Raw genomic sequence first — 16,134 nt, 5'->3', positions numbered from 1 at the left:
CGGAAAAAAAATTCGTAATATTATGAGAATAAAGTAATGTTGTCAAACCGAGTATTTTATTTGAAAGGAGTGGCAGGAAGTGGGCCCTGTGTGGGAGTGTCCCAGGGTGCCATAGTGGACATAGTGAACGCCTTGTATGCGGCTTTCACAGCGAGACTGAGCTGACCCAACCGCAGGCTGCAGAAAAACATAAACCTGTTAATTCTCTCTTCTCTTTAACCGGTTGTTCTTGTTATGTGTTGACCGTTAACCGGAGTCATGGCTCACCGCTCCCCCGTGGTCGCTCTCCCTACGACAAACTGTGACTTTCTTGACTTTCTTGACTTGCAAAATCATGTTTTAAATTGACAAGTCGTATTATTATGAGAATAAAGTCATAAGTTTACGAGAAAAGTCATAAATTTACAAGAAAAAGTCATATGTTTATGAGAAAAAAAGTCGTAATATTGTGAGAATAAAGTCATAACTTTACGAGAAAAAACGGTGTAATATTACGAGAATAAAGTCAGAAGTTTACGAGAAAAAAAGTCGGAATATTACGAGAAAAAAAGTCGGAATATTATGAGAATAATGTCAGACGTTTATGAGAAAAAAATCGTAATATTATGAGAATAATGTCAGACGTTTATGAGAAAAAAGTTGTAATATTATGAGAATAATGTCAGACGTTTATGAGAATAAAGTCAGAAGTTTACGAGAAAAAAAGTTGTAATATTATGAGAATAAAAGTCGTAATATTATGAGAATAATATCAGACGTTTATGAGAAAAAAGTCATAATATTATGAGAATAATGTCAGACGTTTGTGAGAATAAAGTCAGAAGTTTACGAGAAAAAAAGTTGTAATATTATGAGAAAAAAAGTCGTAATATTATGTGAAAATGTCGTAATATTATGAGAATAAAGTCAGATGTTTACGACAGAAAGTCGTCATATGAGAATAAAGTCATAATATTATGAGAATAAAGTCAGAAGTTTATGAGAAAAAAGTCGTAATATTATGAGAAAAAAAGTTGTAATATTACGAGAATAAAGTCATTAACGTTCCAAGAAAAAAGCCGTAATATTATGAGAATAAAGTCGTTATATTATGAGAATAAAGTCATATGTTTACGAGAAAAAAAATCGTAATATTATGAGAAAAAAAGTCGTAATATTATGAGAATAAAGTAATAATATTATGAGAATAAAATCATAATATTTAAAAAAATTACGTTTTAAATTGACAAACCGAGTATTTTATTTTGAAGAGTGTGGCAGGAAGTGTGGGCCCTGTTTGGGAGTGTCCCAGGGTGCCATAGTGAACATAGTGAACGCCTTGTATGCGGCTTTCACAGCGAGACGGAGCTGAACCAACCTAAAAGTTGTAATATTATGAGAATAAAGTCATTTGTTTTACGATAAAAAAAAAATGCAATATGAGAATAAAGTCAGAAGTTTATGAGAAAAAAAAGTCGTAATATTATGAGAAAAAAAGTCACAAGTTTATGGGAAAAAAAGTCGTAAAATTACGAAAAAAAGTCTTAATATTACGAAAAAAAAGTTGTAATATTATGAGAATGAAGTCGTAATATTATGAGAAAAAAAAGTAATACGTTTACAATAAAAAAAGTCGTAATATTACGAGAAAAAAAGTCATAAGTTTATGAGAAAAAAAGTCATAATATTATGAGAATAAAGTCATAAGTTTACGAGAAAAAGTCCTCATATGAAAATAAAGTCATAATATTATTAGAATAAAGTCAGAAGTTTACGAAAAAAATGTCGTAATATTACGAGAATAAAGTCATCAACTTTCCGAGAAAAAAAGCCGTAATATTATGAGAATAAAGTCAGATGTTTACGAGAAAAAAAATTGTAATATTCTGAGAATAAAGTCGTAATATTATGAGAATAAAATCATAATATTTAAAAAAATAATGTTTTAAATTGACAAACCGAGTATTTTATTTTGAAGAGTGTGGCAGGAAACGTGGGCGAATGTTTACGAAGAAAACAGTCTTAATATTATAAGAAAAAAAGTGGTAATATTATGAGAATGAAGTCGTAATATTACGAGAAAAAAGTGGTAATATGAGAATAAAGTCATAATATTATGAGAATAAAGTTTACGAGAAAAAAAGTCGTAATATTACGAGAATAAAGTCGTAATATTATAAAAAACTTATGTTTGAAATTGACAAACATCATATGTGTGATTCATGGCGCAATTCAAATGGGATAAACAAAAATATTTATCTCTCCCCGTTGATTTCCGTTCATATTTTTTTTCCAAAATAAGGTCCCAAATTGCAGGACATGATTGAAACTTCATATTAAATCATGCATTATTAAAAAAAAAAAAAAATTTAGTGTTACTGGCATTCTTCACTTTTTATTTTTTATTGTTGGCAAACCGAGTATTTTATTGTGAAAGGCTTTGCAGGAAGTGTGGGCCCTGTGTGGGAGTGTCCCAGTGTGCCATAGTGAACATAGTGAATATAGTGAACGCCTTGTATGCGGTTTTCACAGCGAGACGGAGCTGAACCAACAGAATCAGACGCACCGGTGACAGCAGCTCATTCTCTCTCTTCTCTCTAACCGGCTGTTCTCTGGTTCTCTGGTTTACCGTTACCCGAGTCATGGCTCCCCGCTCCCCGTGGTCGCTCTGTCTGCTGCTGGCGCTGCTGCTGCCTCTCCAAGGTAATAAACCGCTTTGTCCTGCAACACCTCAACATCATCCACATGTTCTGCGCCTTTTGTGCCGCACTTTGATTCTGCAGGCCGGAGTAACGGTTCATCCACCGGCCTGCAAGATAGACATGAAAAAAAACACACCTTTTATTACATGTGCATGCAGAATAATACATCTTTTATTATACATACTATATGTATTATAATATATTGTATTATTGAAGCACTTATTATGGCTTCCATTTGCTCCACATAACCTAATAGATTCAGTAATTACACATTAAATTATTCTATAGAATTTGTAACAGCAGTAATTTTAGTTATTAATATAATAGAATATAATAGAATATAATAGAATATAATAGAATATAATGTTAATTCTTAAAGATCAAAGTGATGTGGCACCACCCACAGTTTCCTCTCCGTTAAAAAAGATTATTACATGTGCATGCAGAACAATATATCTTTTATTATACATACTATATATATTATAATATATTGTATTATTGAAGCAGTTATTATGGCTCCATTTGCTCCACATAACCTAATAGATTCAGTAGTAATTACACATTAAATGATTCTATAGAATTTGTAATAGCAGATCCAGTAATTTTAGTTATTAACATTAAATTGAATATAATATATATAATATAATATAATATAGTTTTTAAAGATCATAGTGATGTGGCACCACCCACAGTTTCCTCTCTGTCTGTCTGTCTGCAGCTGCACATGCTATTCTGACAATGATGTCACCTGCATGCAGTGATGATTAATATGAAAAGTTAGTCACTTTAAGGGGTGAATCATTTAAAAGCAGCTAGATGATTTCATTCTGTGTCACCGTATAGCACGTGTCCCCACACCCCAGTTATCTCCATCACCACCATTACACAGAGCATGGATGTATTAGTATGAGATCCAGACTACTACCAGGTGCAGAGGAGCTCCTGACATTTGATTGCACTGTATATGAGGATTACATTTCTTTCAAAAGGTCTGCATGATAGATTTTAATAAGGTGTACTGACTGCAAAGCTGCAGTGGTCGGCTAGTTAATGCAATGCTATGAGGGGAAATTATGCAAATGAGATGCAAATTAGGTGAATTGATTTTGGCTCGCCAAGCCGGGAGGAGGGGTTGGGTTTAGGTATGCATAAGATTTAAAACGGTAGTTATGTTATGGTTGATTTTAAAGTCAGTAGGTCAAGATTAGGTGTTGGTAAGGATTGAATGTAGGCGGAACTTCCGTCTCTGCCCATACCTGCTGCTGTGATTTATCCCCTGATAATGCACCAGATTTGACTGTTATCAGGCCACTAAATAGGCGTTATCAGTCACTATGAGCACCATAGATTTGTTTTATTATTTTCTTTTAACGAAAGGTGCCGCCCTAGGCGACCGCCTATTTGACCTACTCCTTAAGCCGGCCCTGTCTGGATTCATATATGGAGCACATATATATCCAATAGCAATATTAATATAATTATCTGACGGACACTTTGTGTAATAATCTGGCAAAACTGTCATCTCATCAATATACATATTGTATTTTTATATTTAATATTGTATTATCTTTTATATTTTTAATATTTATATTGCACTCTCTTTTTTTATTGTATTATCTTTTCATTAGCACTTATGGGATTGTCACAATCTAATTTTGTTGTACTACACAATGACAATAAAGGGCTTGAATCTTGAATCCAATACCAGTGCTCTCTTTCCCTGCTAATTTAAGTCAGTATACCTCACTGTGTGGAGGTCATTGGAATCTTTTCAACGTACAGTATGGTAACATGTGGCCAGGGATTGCTGTTTGTTGACCTAAATACTGAGGAAGCTGTATTAGTGTGGATAAGTCACATCTGGCCGATACCCTATGTTGTGGGTGGGGCGGCTTGGAGGATGAGACAGGAGACTACATTTTTTCGTCACAGACCAACATAAACATTTAAAAAAAAAAAAATGTAATCACAAGGTAATATCAATTTTATTTTATTTTAAATCACTGATTTGCCTCAGGGGGCTTTGGAATCATGTGCCGAGCCATACCTTAAAAGGTACTATACAGTATGTAACAATTAACAAGTATTAATTGCTTTGTAGGGATGCAACGGTTCCGATACCAGTATCGGGTATCCGGTCCGATACTGTGCTCATTACTCGTACTTGCAAAACGGCTTCGATACAACGGCACCGATACCACTTTACAGCAGCGTGACGTTAACCTCTCGTCACCATCTTTCGGGTCCTCACGCTCCACCTCAGCCAGCGCGCGCCGGCCCTCTCTTTCATTGCACCCCGGGGTTTTGCTTGCACCCTCTAACTCGGGCGTCCGTGTTTCAAGACGAGTCGGGTGGGTTGCCGACAACGCCACAGACCCCTGGCGCCTTTTACGTGGGCCGCGGCACGACGCGGTTCGACAGTCGCACCGGTAGCAGGGAGCCCCATCACAGTGCGGCGAGGTCTGGGCGGGGAGCGCTGTAAAGCTGCAGCCGCGAGCCCGATCCGCCCCGAGCCTTTCCAAGCCGACCTAGAGCCGAGCGCGGCGCACCGTCTCGTATGCGGGACTCCGCAGCCTACCGTTCGTCGCTCACACCCTCCAGCTGGCTGTTAACGAGGGTCTTCTGGCACAGAGAAGTACTCGTATTGGTACTCGGTATCGGCAAGTACCCAAATGTAAGTACTTGTACTTGGTCTGAAAAAAGTGGTATCGGTGCATCCCTACCTAAACCTAACCAAGTATATCTGTTCCAAAGCCTAACTAAATAGTTTTGTTGCTTATAGATATATCCTGTCTGTCTCTACTGTCATCTATTGAATAAAGGAAAAAATACCAAACAAATAATCAAGAGGAGCAGTTTAAAATCTGCCCTAGCATGGATAGGAAGCCAAAACCGGAAGGCTGGACTGAAGTTATAAGATAAGATAAGAATTGATTTCCGGGGAGGAAATTAGATGTGACTGTCAGATTCGAAAAACAGATAGAAACGGATAGGAGCAGCAACTACTGCTTAAATCACAATTAGATGGAGTGTATAAGTTTTATTGTTTACCCTTTAATTTAGGAAATCTTCATTTTATTCATTAACGCCGCATAATTTAAAATTTCTGTTTTGTTTATTTATTTTTATTAATATTAAATGTACATCTTAGCAAGGAAATGGTTCTATATGGAATGAGGTATAACTAAAGACATTTATAAAATCAAACCAAAATCATTTGCGTCCTTATCAAATCAAGATTAATTTGTTGGTGTATGATTCATCATTTTAATAATTAAGAACAATTAAAATACGTGTATATCTATGTATTTATTGGTCACATTTTGTTTTACGAAGTTAGGAAAGCGATGTCTAAGTCAAGCCTCATTTTGAATTACACATAACAGAGTGATCCCAGTCACTTCCACACATTGAGGCATACAGCTTATTAATTAAACACTGGTATTGAATCGGTACTCGGTATCGGCCGACACCCAAAGTCCAGGTATTGCTATCGGGACTGAAAGGCCCAATTCCAATCCTTTTTTTACCCTATCAGGAGTTATAACCCCATAATTTATTATATTTTCAGCTGTGCAATACTGACTTAACAGTACAATAATTTAGTGCATTCATTCAGCTGTGCAATAATCTGGTTTACTCCGGCATTAACACTGCATTTATTTATACAGTACATTTAAACTAATATTCTTATTTTGCACTATTCTTGAATTTTTATAAATGCGTGCATTTATATCATTTGCATAGATCCTATTTTTCAGCATTATTATTTGCACTGTTGTTATATATGTTTCTTATTTATATTTTCTCTATTATCTATATTTCTCTATTTTTATATATTTATATTCTAGAAAGGGAGCAAAACGGACCTCAATTTCCCCCCCGGGGATCAATAAAGTATTTCTGATTCTGATATTTATTTCCTTGCTGAAGAGAGGGAAGTTCGTCCCAAAGTGGCTGCTGTATTTCTACCCTCCACCTTAATGAAGGAGCTTCATTCAGCTGTGAGTGTGACTACAAACGGAGTTCACTCCATTACGGAGAGGGAGGGTGGAGGGGCCGGATTGGAATTGGGCCAAAATGTCGTATCGGTGCACCTGAAACTCTAAACCAAGTCTGAACCCTCAAACAGACCTTTGAGGTAGTGAGGACCGGCCAAAATGTCCTCACTCTGAAGGTCTAAAACTCAAATTGGTCCCCACAAAGGCAGATAAACAAACACACACACACACACACACACACACACCATTTGCTTGTTTATGAGTGGCAGCCAATGAGGTTAGCTACTGTTTGTTTGTCTCTGATTCTTTTGTGTACCATTCTGGTAAATGATCTCTGTTCTGCAATCCAGACAACAAACAGTGCGGATTAGTGCACTATGGGCCCAGTTTGGCACCAGGGACGGGGGTTTTGTATGTATGTATGCGTGTGTGTGTGTGTGTGACACAGTAACACCAGCAGGACCTGGAAAACTAATCACCTCCACAAAAAAAAGCTTAAATCAAAAGAGACCAGCTTCAACATTTTTCTAAAGTATGTGTTGAATCCTTTTTGGTTTTATGTGTCAGATTGAGTAATGTGTCCTCTTGTCCTTCTCTCTGTCCTCTCTGGATTGTAGTCCTCTCTCAGGACTTTGACCTGTCTGATGCTCTGGGTGATGATGAGAGTAAACCAAGTAAGTACAATAGAACACTGTTCACCTGTTTAAATGTTAAAGTCCCGTATGTGTGTAGTTTGCAAGACCCTTACAGCGTGGACACAGCAGGAACATCAGCGGCGCGTGGCGGCTGCGTTACCTGTTGTTTTTTATTTCGCCGTCCGTGTTAACAGGTTAGAGCAGCCACACTGCCTGCGTGAGACGCGCGTCTACATTACTACAGTTTCAATGTCTAGACATCTGTAGAATATGTTACGGAGATGAAAAAAAAGTAAAGACTTATTTTTAAATCAACACTTCCTGCTTTCATTTCAAAATAAAAGCCCTCAAGCGTTTTTTTTCTGTGGACAGAATTCCTTAATTTGTTAACACAAGGCTTTTATTCTGAAATATGTGCCGGACAGTGTTGTAGAACATGCAGTGACTTGGAAACCTCCATGAATGAATAAAGTATGGCGTTTTAATTGTGGATTATTACTATTATAATGGCTGCCTGGAACAGTGAGAAAAATACACCCTGAAATAAAAAAAAAAATGTGTAGCATGCATTGAAAAAAGTTCAGCAAAGACGTTAAGTACAATACAATATCCACTTATGAATGACAGCAAGTAAAAACTTTTATATGACATGATGCATAAATTTAATACATAATTTATCCTCCACAACAGCGACCCCTGCTCCTAAGCCGCCCAAGCCAGCAGCACCAGGTGGAGGAACAGGAGGAGGTAAGAAGCAACACAACTATTAATCCAATCATCATTTAATTCTATTATAATAACTATATAATATGATGTAAATACAACACCAGCTTAACCAGGAACAGTGACAGGACGGTGCAGGTCAGGTGTTTCAGCATCAGTTACCATGGCGTTGTACCTCCGGTAAGAAGTGAACCACTGTCGTAGGACTGAAAACCTTGAAGTTACCTCGCTAACCGTAAATCCTGCTTTGTAGTACAGGCCTCTGGTCTAGACCGTACTCTGTAATTTAGAGACCCGGCAAGAGACCCTCCATGAGCATGCACTAGGTATGATTCCCCTTTAACGGGTAGAAACCTTGGGCAGAACCAGACCTGTTATAATACTGTTCTCCAGGAAGTATTTTAGGTAAAACTTCATTTTACAGGTCTGCAAATTTCATGGTAATTAGGTAATAATTAGCAAGTAAGCTATTTGAAATTTCTTTGGAATTACTGCCCCCAATATTTACCTCAAAATATATTGAAAATGACTTTATTATAAACATAATTTAATAATTATATGCTAAAATAGCATGTCTGCAGACATGGAAAAAAGCATATTAATTAATTTCCTGGAAATATATTAAATACATGATCAACTATTGGATATAATTATTAAATAATGTTTACAATAAAGTAATTTATAATAAACATTTAGGTAAATATTGGGGTAATTTGGCAGTAATTCCAAAGAAATTCCAAATACTTGCTAATTATCACCTAATTACCATGAAATTTGCGGACCTGTAAAATTAAGTGTTACCGTATTTTACAAAGTTTTTTACTGTATTAGCGACACTATTTTCAACTGTAACAACTGTCTTACATTTTGTGTTTTCCACCCCGACTATGACATAGAAACACTTCACGGTGCACTTTTCATAACTGAGGTCACTGGGTCTACAGATTTGTGCTTTCAATGTTCTGTGCAGACTTGAGTCTGGATGATTTCTTTGACGTCGGCACCACCACCACGACCACCAAAGCCCCACCCAAGGTCGTGCCTAAAGCCCCCGCAGCTACCAAGGCCCCGCTCAAACCCAAACCCAAACCAGGTCTTAATTTCTAACTACCCCTGCTTTATAATTTCTACTTTCAGTTTTCTGATCTGCTTCTTTTAATTCTCTGTTAATCTAAATTCAACACTTCCTCCATGTTTACCTGTAGTCCTCCTTCTTTATATGATTACTGCTCTATCGCACTAATTCAGTTCCACTAGATCAGGTGTTAAGCTCCTCAAATGGAATAATGCCTCCATTTACTGGTAGGCTTTTATTGTGAAATACTTGCAGGAAGTGCAGAGTTTAATTTGGGCAGTCGCTTAACAGAACAATAAAATGATTACATGTATGCAACACATAACATTTTGATTGTGTGAAAGCTCCATTATGTACAAGCAGCCTGTTGCAACAGCTAGTCTACTGTATGTGTAGTTTAGCTTGAATGTACGGTGCCTTCAAATGAAACTCGTGTTTTACAACGTGGGAAGTCGTGTACACGATATGCTCGGCGTTCAAGTCGTGAGAACACCACTGCTAAGCAACGGCAATATTAACATTACTGTTGGCGTCTAGCAAGTGGGTAACATAATGACAGAGGAAAAAGAGGCCGTTGGGAATATCAACATATTCCTCGGACATATTATAAAATTATTACAATATAAATTATTATTACAATATACGACTAAAATGACAATACATTCACTTATTATGTACCAAAAAATTAACTTCCAAGGCCTCCGCCATTTCTGACAACGTCAACAAACACGTCACAACTCGTAAACACGACCCCATTTGAAGGCACCAGTAGGTCAGGAGTTATGCTATAAAAAATCGTTGAATTATTAATGAGGTACCAGACGAACAGCTTATATCGTATGTTAGCTAGTTCACATAGACTGTATATATATATATATATATATATATAAAGATGGCCGACTGGTCTGGACGACTTCCTCCCACTGTACAAAAGTGAAGCCAAAATATCCCGGGCCTAAAACGTCTCTTTTGATAGTAAAGGTTGCTGACCCCTGGTATAGACATAAAGATCTTCTTTTATATACAGTTAGTCTTTATATGTACAGATCCTTATATTCGAAACAGACAATCACGGTTTATAGAAAGTTAAAGTTACATCACACCCTCTTTTTATAGCATCACATAACTAATTAAAACCAAACTTATCAGAAAAATTTATACTTGAACGTACATCAGCGTGACAAGAACTACCTTAAATGACAGAAATCATCTTTGGGAAAAATGTATTTGACGTGTACTTTAACTTTTTAGTTTGGCTCATCCGCTAACACGGAGGGGGCGGGGTTTATGACCATTACTGCAGCCAGCCACCAGGGGGCGATCCAGATGTTTTGGTTTCACTTTTAGGGATCTGTCATGTCGTCCATCTTTATATAAATTTAGCTACAGCATACATTATTTTATTGATTAAAGAGTCTTGTAGTTCTTTAATTACAGTCATTATTACCCTCTCAGTTTATTTGTTGTAATGTTTTTTTAGACTCCTGCTTTTGCTCTTTACTTTTGCACTAACGTTGATCACCGACCTTTTGACCTCTACAGCTGCCGATGACTTTGACCTGTCTGACGCCTTGGACCCCAACAATGACATTGGTGGCAAGGATAAGAACAAGGGTCAGGGAGGTGGGTGGGAGTGTCTACCGTCGGATTAGTATTCGTAGCTAACACTTCATGTGGAATTAAAGCCGCTATGTGTAGAATATGAACATTTCAGAATCTGTCTAAAAACCTCTGACGTCAGAATAGTTTAATGTCATCACATACAAGTTCTACATGTAGCGGCTTTAATAGGTAGTAAGTCATTATCTGTGGTTTGTCAGTGAGTATATTTAAGGTTGGCTGGGCATTTTAAATTAATTTGAGTGTTGGTACCAGATTATAAAGAACCCCCCCGCCTTCAATAAATATACTGTAGCCCAACCGATCCATTCATCCACACTGGGACTTGTTACGTAACACATGTGTCTCCATTCAAGTTCTCCAACTCTCCCACATATCACATCCTTCTAAAATTAAGTTATTTAGTGTCCAGATGTCATGGGGAAATTCTAACAAAGTTGGGTAACACTTAATTTTACTGCAAATTTCATGGTAATTAGGTGAATTTAGGGTGAAAGGAGAAATTTCAAATATGTTACTTGCTAATTATCACCTAATTACCATTGAATATTACGTCATAACTTTACGAGAAAGAAAGAAAATAGCACGTCAAATTACTACTTTATAATATTATGACTTAACTCTCATAATATTATGACTTTTTTTCTCGTAAACCTTTGACTTTATTTTCATAATATGACTGCTCCGGAGCCGCAGGCTGCTGACATCTGGTCTAAACAATCCACGAAAATCTACTTCTGAAAACATTTTAAGCGAGAGACAGGCTATGCCGCAGCTTAATCCCGTTTCATTTTAGAGCTAGATCGCCTAGTTTGACAGCTCGGTCCAAGTTTTGTGAGCCAGACGTGTCGCACTGGACGGACTCTGAAAGAAGTACTTAAGCAGTAGTACTTTAGACGGTTGCTTCACCATCTGCACAATTGAACCCTCAGTCTGCTTGAATAAGTACTCCGTTGTTGAGTGCTACAGAAGAACTAAATAACACTCTTCCATGTCAAGAGAGGGAGCTCATTGTTTTCATCTGTTTGCTCATTATCCCCTCCCACTCTGCTGATTGAGCAACACTGTCCTTTGCATGCTATTTCTGCATTTCTTTGAGGTTAACTGCTGAAGACCAAAATTAGTTTCACGATTTTATTAGTTGAAGTCCTTCCTCGTATGCTTTTAAACCATTTTATATATTTCATTCTCTGTTTATATTTGTTGAAATGCTGATTTAGCATTCTTCTTCTATTTCTTTCGTACGTTTTTTGGACTTTAACTACTTCTGCATACGGCATACATTTTGGGTCATGCAGTTGAGCTTTCTACTCTGCCAGTTTGACAATTCAGTTCCGTGTTTTCAGCAATGCTTTGCAATTAATTTCAGCTGTCAGCATTTCCACACATTTTCAGCAGGAAATGCATTTTGTAGTTCAACTTCTTCTATTTCTTCCGTACGTGTTTTTAGACTTTAACTACTTCTGCATACTATAGAATCAACTATCAAAATATTCAGCCCTTTAAGGACATTAATGCTACGACTTTTCTTGTTTTCTACTATTTATACTTTTTAAAATAAGGTGCAATGTGTAGGATTTAGCAGCCTCTAGCGGTGAGGTTGCAGATTGCAACCGACTGAAACTTCTCCCGTGTGCCAAGCGTGTATGAGAACTACGGTGGCCGACGTGAAAATGCGAAGGCTCTCTCTCTAGAAGCAATATCCTGTACCTTTAAGCAGCTTCTTTTAAGCGATAGTTTATCATGTAGTGACTGCGTTCATCCTCAGTGTGGTGACTATCTGTCTCCTCTTTCAGGTGCTGGACTTTCTGACGATGATCTGCGGGATGTTGGTAAAGACGACACCTACAAACCCGACAAAGGCAAAGGTAATGTAGGAATCTGTGCACTCAAATAGTTTTATGATTTAAAAGGGGGAATTATTATTGTCAGCCTGAATGCATTCGAAACATGCAGGGACTTCTCCCAACAGTAACGTCTGCACTTTTATAGAAAATCCAGGCTCCGTAGCTGAGGAATTTAACCCTGCTGTTATTCTGTGTTCCCACAGGTGGACGTCCGACTGACGACGATGAAATGAATCGACGATCAAATGACAACAACGGGGGTGGGTTTATTCTGTCCATAGTGTGTTTGTTCATAAATGCACGTCTTGTCTGTTCGGCTGCCGGACTCTAATGTATGTATACCTGTGGGTGTGTGTGTGTTTGCAGAGACCACAGCAGAAGTGGGCACCATTGCAGGGATTGTTAGTGCGGTTGCCATGGCGCTGATGGGCGCAATCACCAGCTACGTCTCCTACCAGAAGAAGAAGCTGTGTTTCGGTATACAACGTAAGTGATTTTACTTTTTTGTACGGCTAAAATGACAATACTAAAACTAGTTCCCCTTAGCTCCACAGAGCTATTTGGCCTCTTTTAGCTCATTGTTTCGGTTTTACGACCCGTAACTTAACTGTTTTGGTGCAGTCTGTCCACCTCCATCAACCTGGATTTCAGTGAGAAGCTGTGATAAAGCCGATGACACTACCTGCTCAGCACCAGACAGACACAGTTAGAGACTAGTTGAGCTAAACGGAGCTAAAGGAAGAGAGAATATTGGACTTACTGTCACAGCTGGTTATTCAGGCTGAGGAGGATGAGCTCAGTGACTTGTTGATGGACTAGCTTACAGGTACAGGTAAACATTCTGATAAGCAAAAAACAAGAAACCAACAAAGCAAACTAGGATGGTCTGACAGGGAGTGAATGGAACCGGGCTGAGAGGCTGATGAGGGAAGTGGGAGCAGGTGTGTGGATGGGGGGGGCAGTCAGGTGAGTGATGGGGACAAGGAGGAAACGTCCGAGGGCATCTGGTGGATGGATGGAAAATGGCAATGAAGGGGCTTTGTAGCTGTACATACAGTTGCAGTAGTTGTAGCAGCAGTGGCTCAGTACTTGTACTTGTTGATGCTCACTAAGATGTGTTGTTGTGTCGTGACAGAGAGCCTGAATACCGACATGGTGAAGGCTGAGAACCCCGAGGCCGTGGTGGCTACAGAACCACAAGGTAAACACATCTCTACTAATACTAAGACCTTTTTTTCTTCCTTTTAATAATAAGAAGCTATTAATACAACATTTAAAAAGCTTGTTGACATTACACTCACTGCATACTACTAGCTGATATGAGGCCTGTACTACGAAGCAGGATTTGGCGTTATCAAGGTAACTTCAGGGTTAACCCTTCAGGATTTTCCATACTATGAAGCTGGTTCACTTCTTACCGTGGTAGATCGCCATGGTAACTGATGCTGAACGGCTAACCCGCTCCGGAGTTATGTTCCAGATAAAAGATCAACTCGTATAAAAGCACCTCCTACTGAACAATCAGAGCTCAGTGCGGGGATCGTATGGTAATATTACACAAATATGAAGAAGTTACCGTCATAATCCAGACTAAAAACAACACAGTTTAAACTGACAGATGCAGGAAGGACATCTGGATTTATGCTGTGGGTGTTTACCGCTTTGAATTATGTTTTCTATTTATACTTTTTTACTTCCTCTTGAGTCCGTTTCACACCGCCGAAGACGGGGACGCAGCATTCACACATTGGGAGTTTTTTCTTTTGCCAGCTGTTCTTCCTGCATTTGGCAGCTTCAACTGTGTTACTTTTAGTCTGGATTAAGTGTTTAACTTCTTCGTATGTGTCTAATATAGTTCACTCTTCCTTTGTAAAAAGTGCCGCTCTGCTTGTCTGTCTGTAAGTCAGTAGTCTTGTTCATGTCTGTGATTGGTTATAAACTGCAAACACCTCCCCGTTCATGTGAACGCGCTCACAGCCAGACTGAGAAACCCTGGTTTGATTTACCGAGTTGATAACCACCATCGTAGGACCGCTTAGCGTGATCTCGTTTGTTCGGGTTAGTGAAGCCAGATAATGAGAAGATACCCTGGAGATGTTGAACTCGCTTCGTAGTACAGGCCTCTGATCTAATGTCTCTTGTAATATCTGATAGAGATGATCTGTGTGTAAACTACTGTCTGTTTTATTTTGCCTCTGCAGTCCAGCAGACTCTTCTGGAGCCGCCCAACGCTGAACCTCCCACTGAAGAGAATGCTGTGTAACACACTTACACACCACACACACACTTACACACCACACCACACACGTTCTTTCCCAAACACCCCCCCACCTCTCCCTGCACACACACACAGCCATGCTACAGGATAGACCTCTAGTCTATTGTGCAGCATGTCCTCGTTGATCCTGCAGCTCTGTGCTGTAACCGTCGGGGTGTTGCAGTCCGTCTGCGCTGAATGTGAACCAGATCGTTTTGTTAATTCTCCGCTGTAAACATGGCCGACAGTGTACTCGAACTTTGCCAAAATGTATGTGTATATAGTTATTTATTGTTTTCTGTTTGAACACCATTAACAGTGTTGGTTTACAGTTATCCAGCCTTCAGCATGTTGTGATTCCTCTGCTGTGAGCTGGGGCTTTAGTTGTAGCATTTTGAGCTCCGGACACAGTGAAGGAATAATGGAAAGAAAAATACAAAAAGCGGTTAATCTTATTATACATTGGAGGAAGAAACTCCTCTATGGGTGTGTGTCGAGCTTCTTTGAGTTCACAGGTAGTCAGGCGGATTAGTTTACTGGGTAACAATTTATTTACAGGTCTGCAAATTTCATGATAATTAGCAAATATTTGAATTTTTGGGGGAATTACTGCCAAATTAACCCAATATTTACCTCAAAATGTATCTTTTTAAAAAAAAAAAATTAAAAATGTAATAATTATATTCCACTATTTCCCAATAGCTGGTAATTTAATACATTTCCAGAAAAAGAAGTAAATTAATATGCTTTATTTACATGTCTGCTGGTAAATAGATGATAATTAAAGTCTTTGAAATTTCTTTAAAAAAAATCACTGAATCATGACATTAGCTACCAGGTTACATTTGTGTAGACAATAGTTTAATTAAATTCAATTTTAAATTAAATTAAATTAAATTAAATTAAATTAAATTAAATTAAATTAAATTAAATTAAATTAATTTAATATAATTTAATTATTTTATTTTATTATTTTATTTAATTAAATTTCATTAGTTTTCCACTTCCAATGAAAAGCAGCGCACAGCCCTATTTTAACCATTATATGTTATTTTAGCATATAATTATTAAATAATGTTTATAATAAAGTAATTTTTGATCAATTTTGAGGTAAATATTGGTGTAATTTGGCAGTGATTCCAAAGAAATTTCAAATTATCGCTTAATTATCATGACATTTGAAGACCTGTAAAATGAAGTGTTACCGTTTACTGATTGATTACAGTTAAAGCAGGATTAAGGCGTGAACCAGGAAGTTAGACACACCCAACCTTTTGTCTTCTTTTCTTTTTAGA

At 37.8% G+C, this 16,134-nt stretch overlaps 1 protein-coding gene across 4 annotated transcripts; it reads left to right on the top strand.

Moving 5' to 3' along the window:
* Positions 1–2,345: 2,345 nt before the first annotated feature.
* cd99l2 (CD99 molecule-like 2) lies at positions 2,346–15,468 on the top strand. Of its 4 annotated transcripts, none has more exons than XM_037758344.1 (10): positions 2,348–2,682; positions 7,300–7,356; positions 8,008–8,064; positions 9,011–9,133; positions 10,658–10,738; positions 12,532–12,603; positions 12,783–12,842; positions 12,949–13,068; positions 13,718–13,783; positions 14,784–15,468. In XM_037758344.1, the coding sequence occupies exons 1-10, from the start codon at positions 2,622–2,624 to the stop codon at positions 14,843–14,845; spliced, it is 759 nt and encodes a 252-aa protein (XP_037614272.1). In that variant the 5' UTR covers positions 2,348–2,621; the 3' UTR covers positions 14,846–15,468. The 4 variants fall into 4 exon arrangements, with proteins under 4 accessions (XP_037614275.1, XP_037614272.1, XP_037614276.1 ...); XM_037758345.1 differs by having other exon boundaries at positions 2,349–2,682; positions 12,786–12,842; XM_037758347.1 differs by lacking the exon at positions 10,658–10,738 and having other exon boundaries at positions 2,346–2,682.
* Positions 15,469–16,134: the final 666 nt, after the last annotated feature.

Source organism: Sebastes umbrosus, chromosome 22 (assembly GCF_015220745.1).
Source record: "Sebastes umbrosus isolate fSebUmb1 chromosome 22, fSebUmb1.pri, whole genome shotgun sequence".
Lineage (NCBI taxonomy): Eukaryota > Metazoa > Chordata > Actinopteri > Perciformes > Sebastidae > Sebastes > Sebastes umbrosus.
Note: the sequence above shows the minus strand (reverse complement) of the source record. Positions and strands in the feature narration are given on the sequence as shown.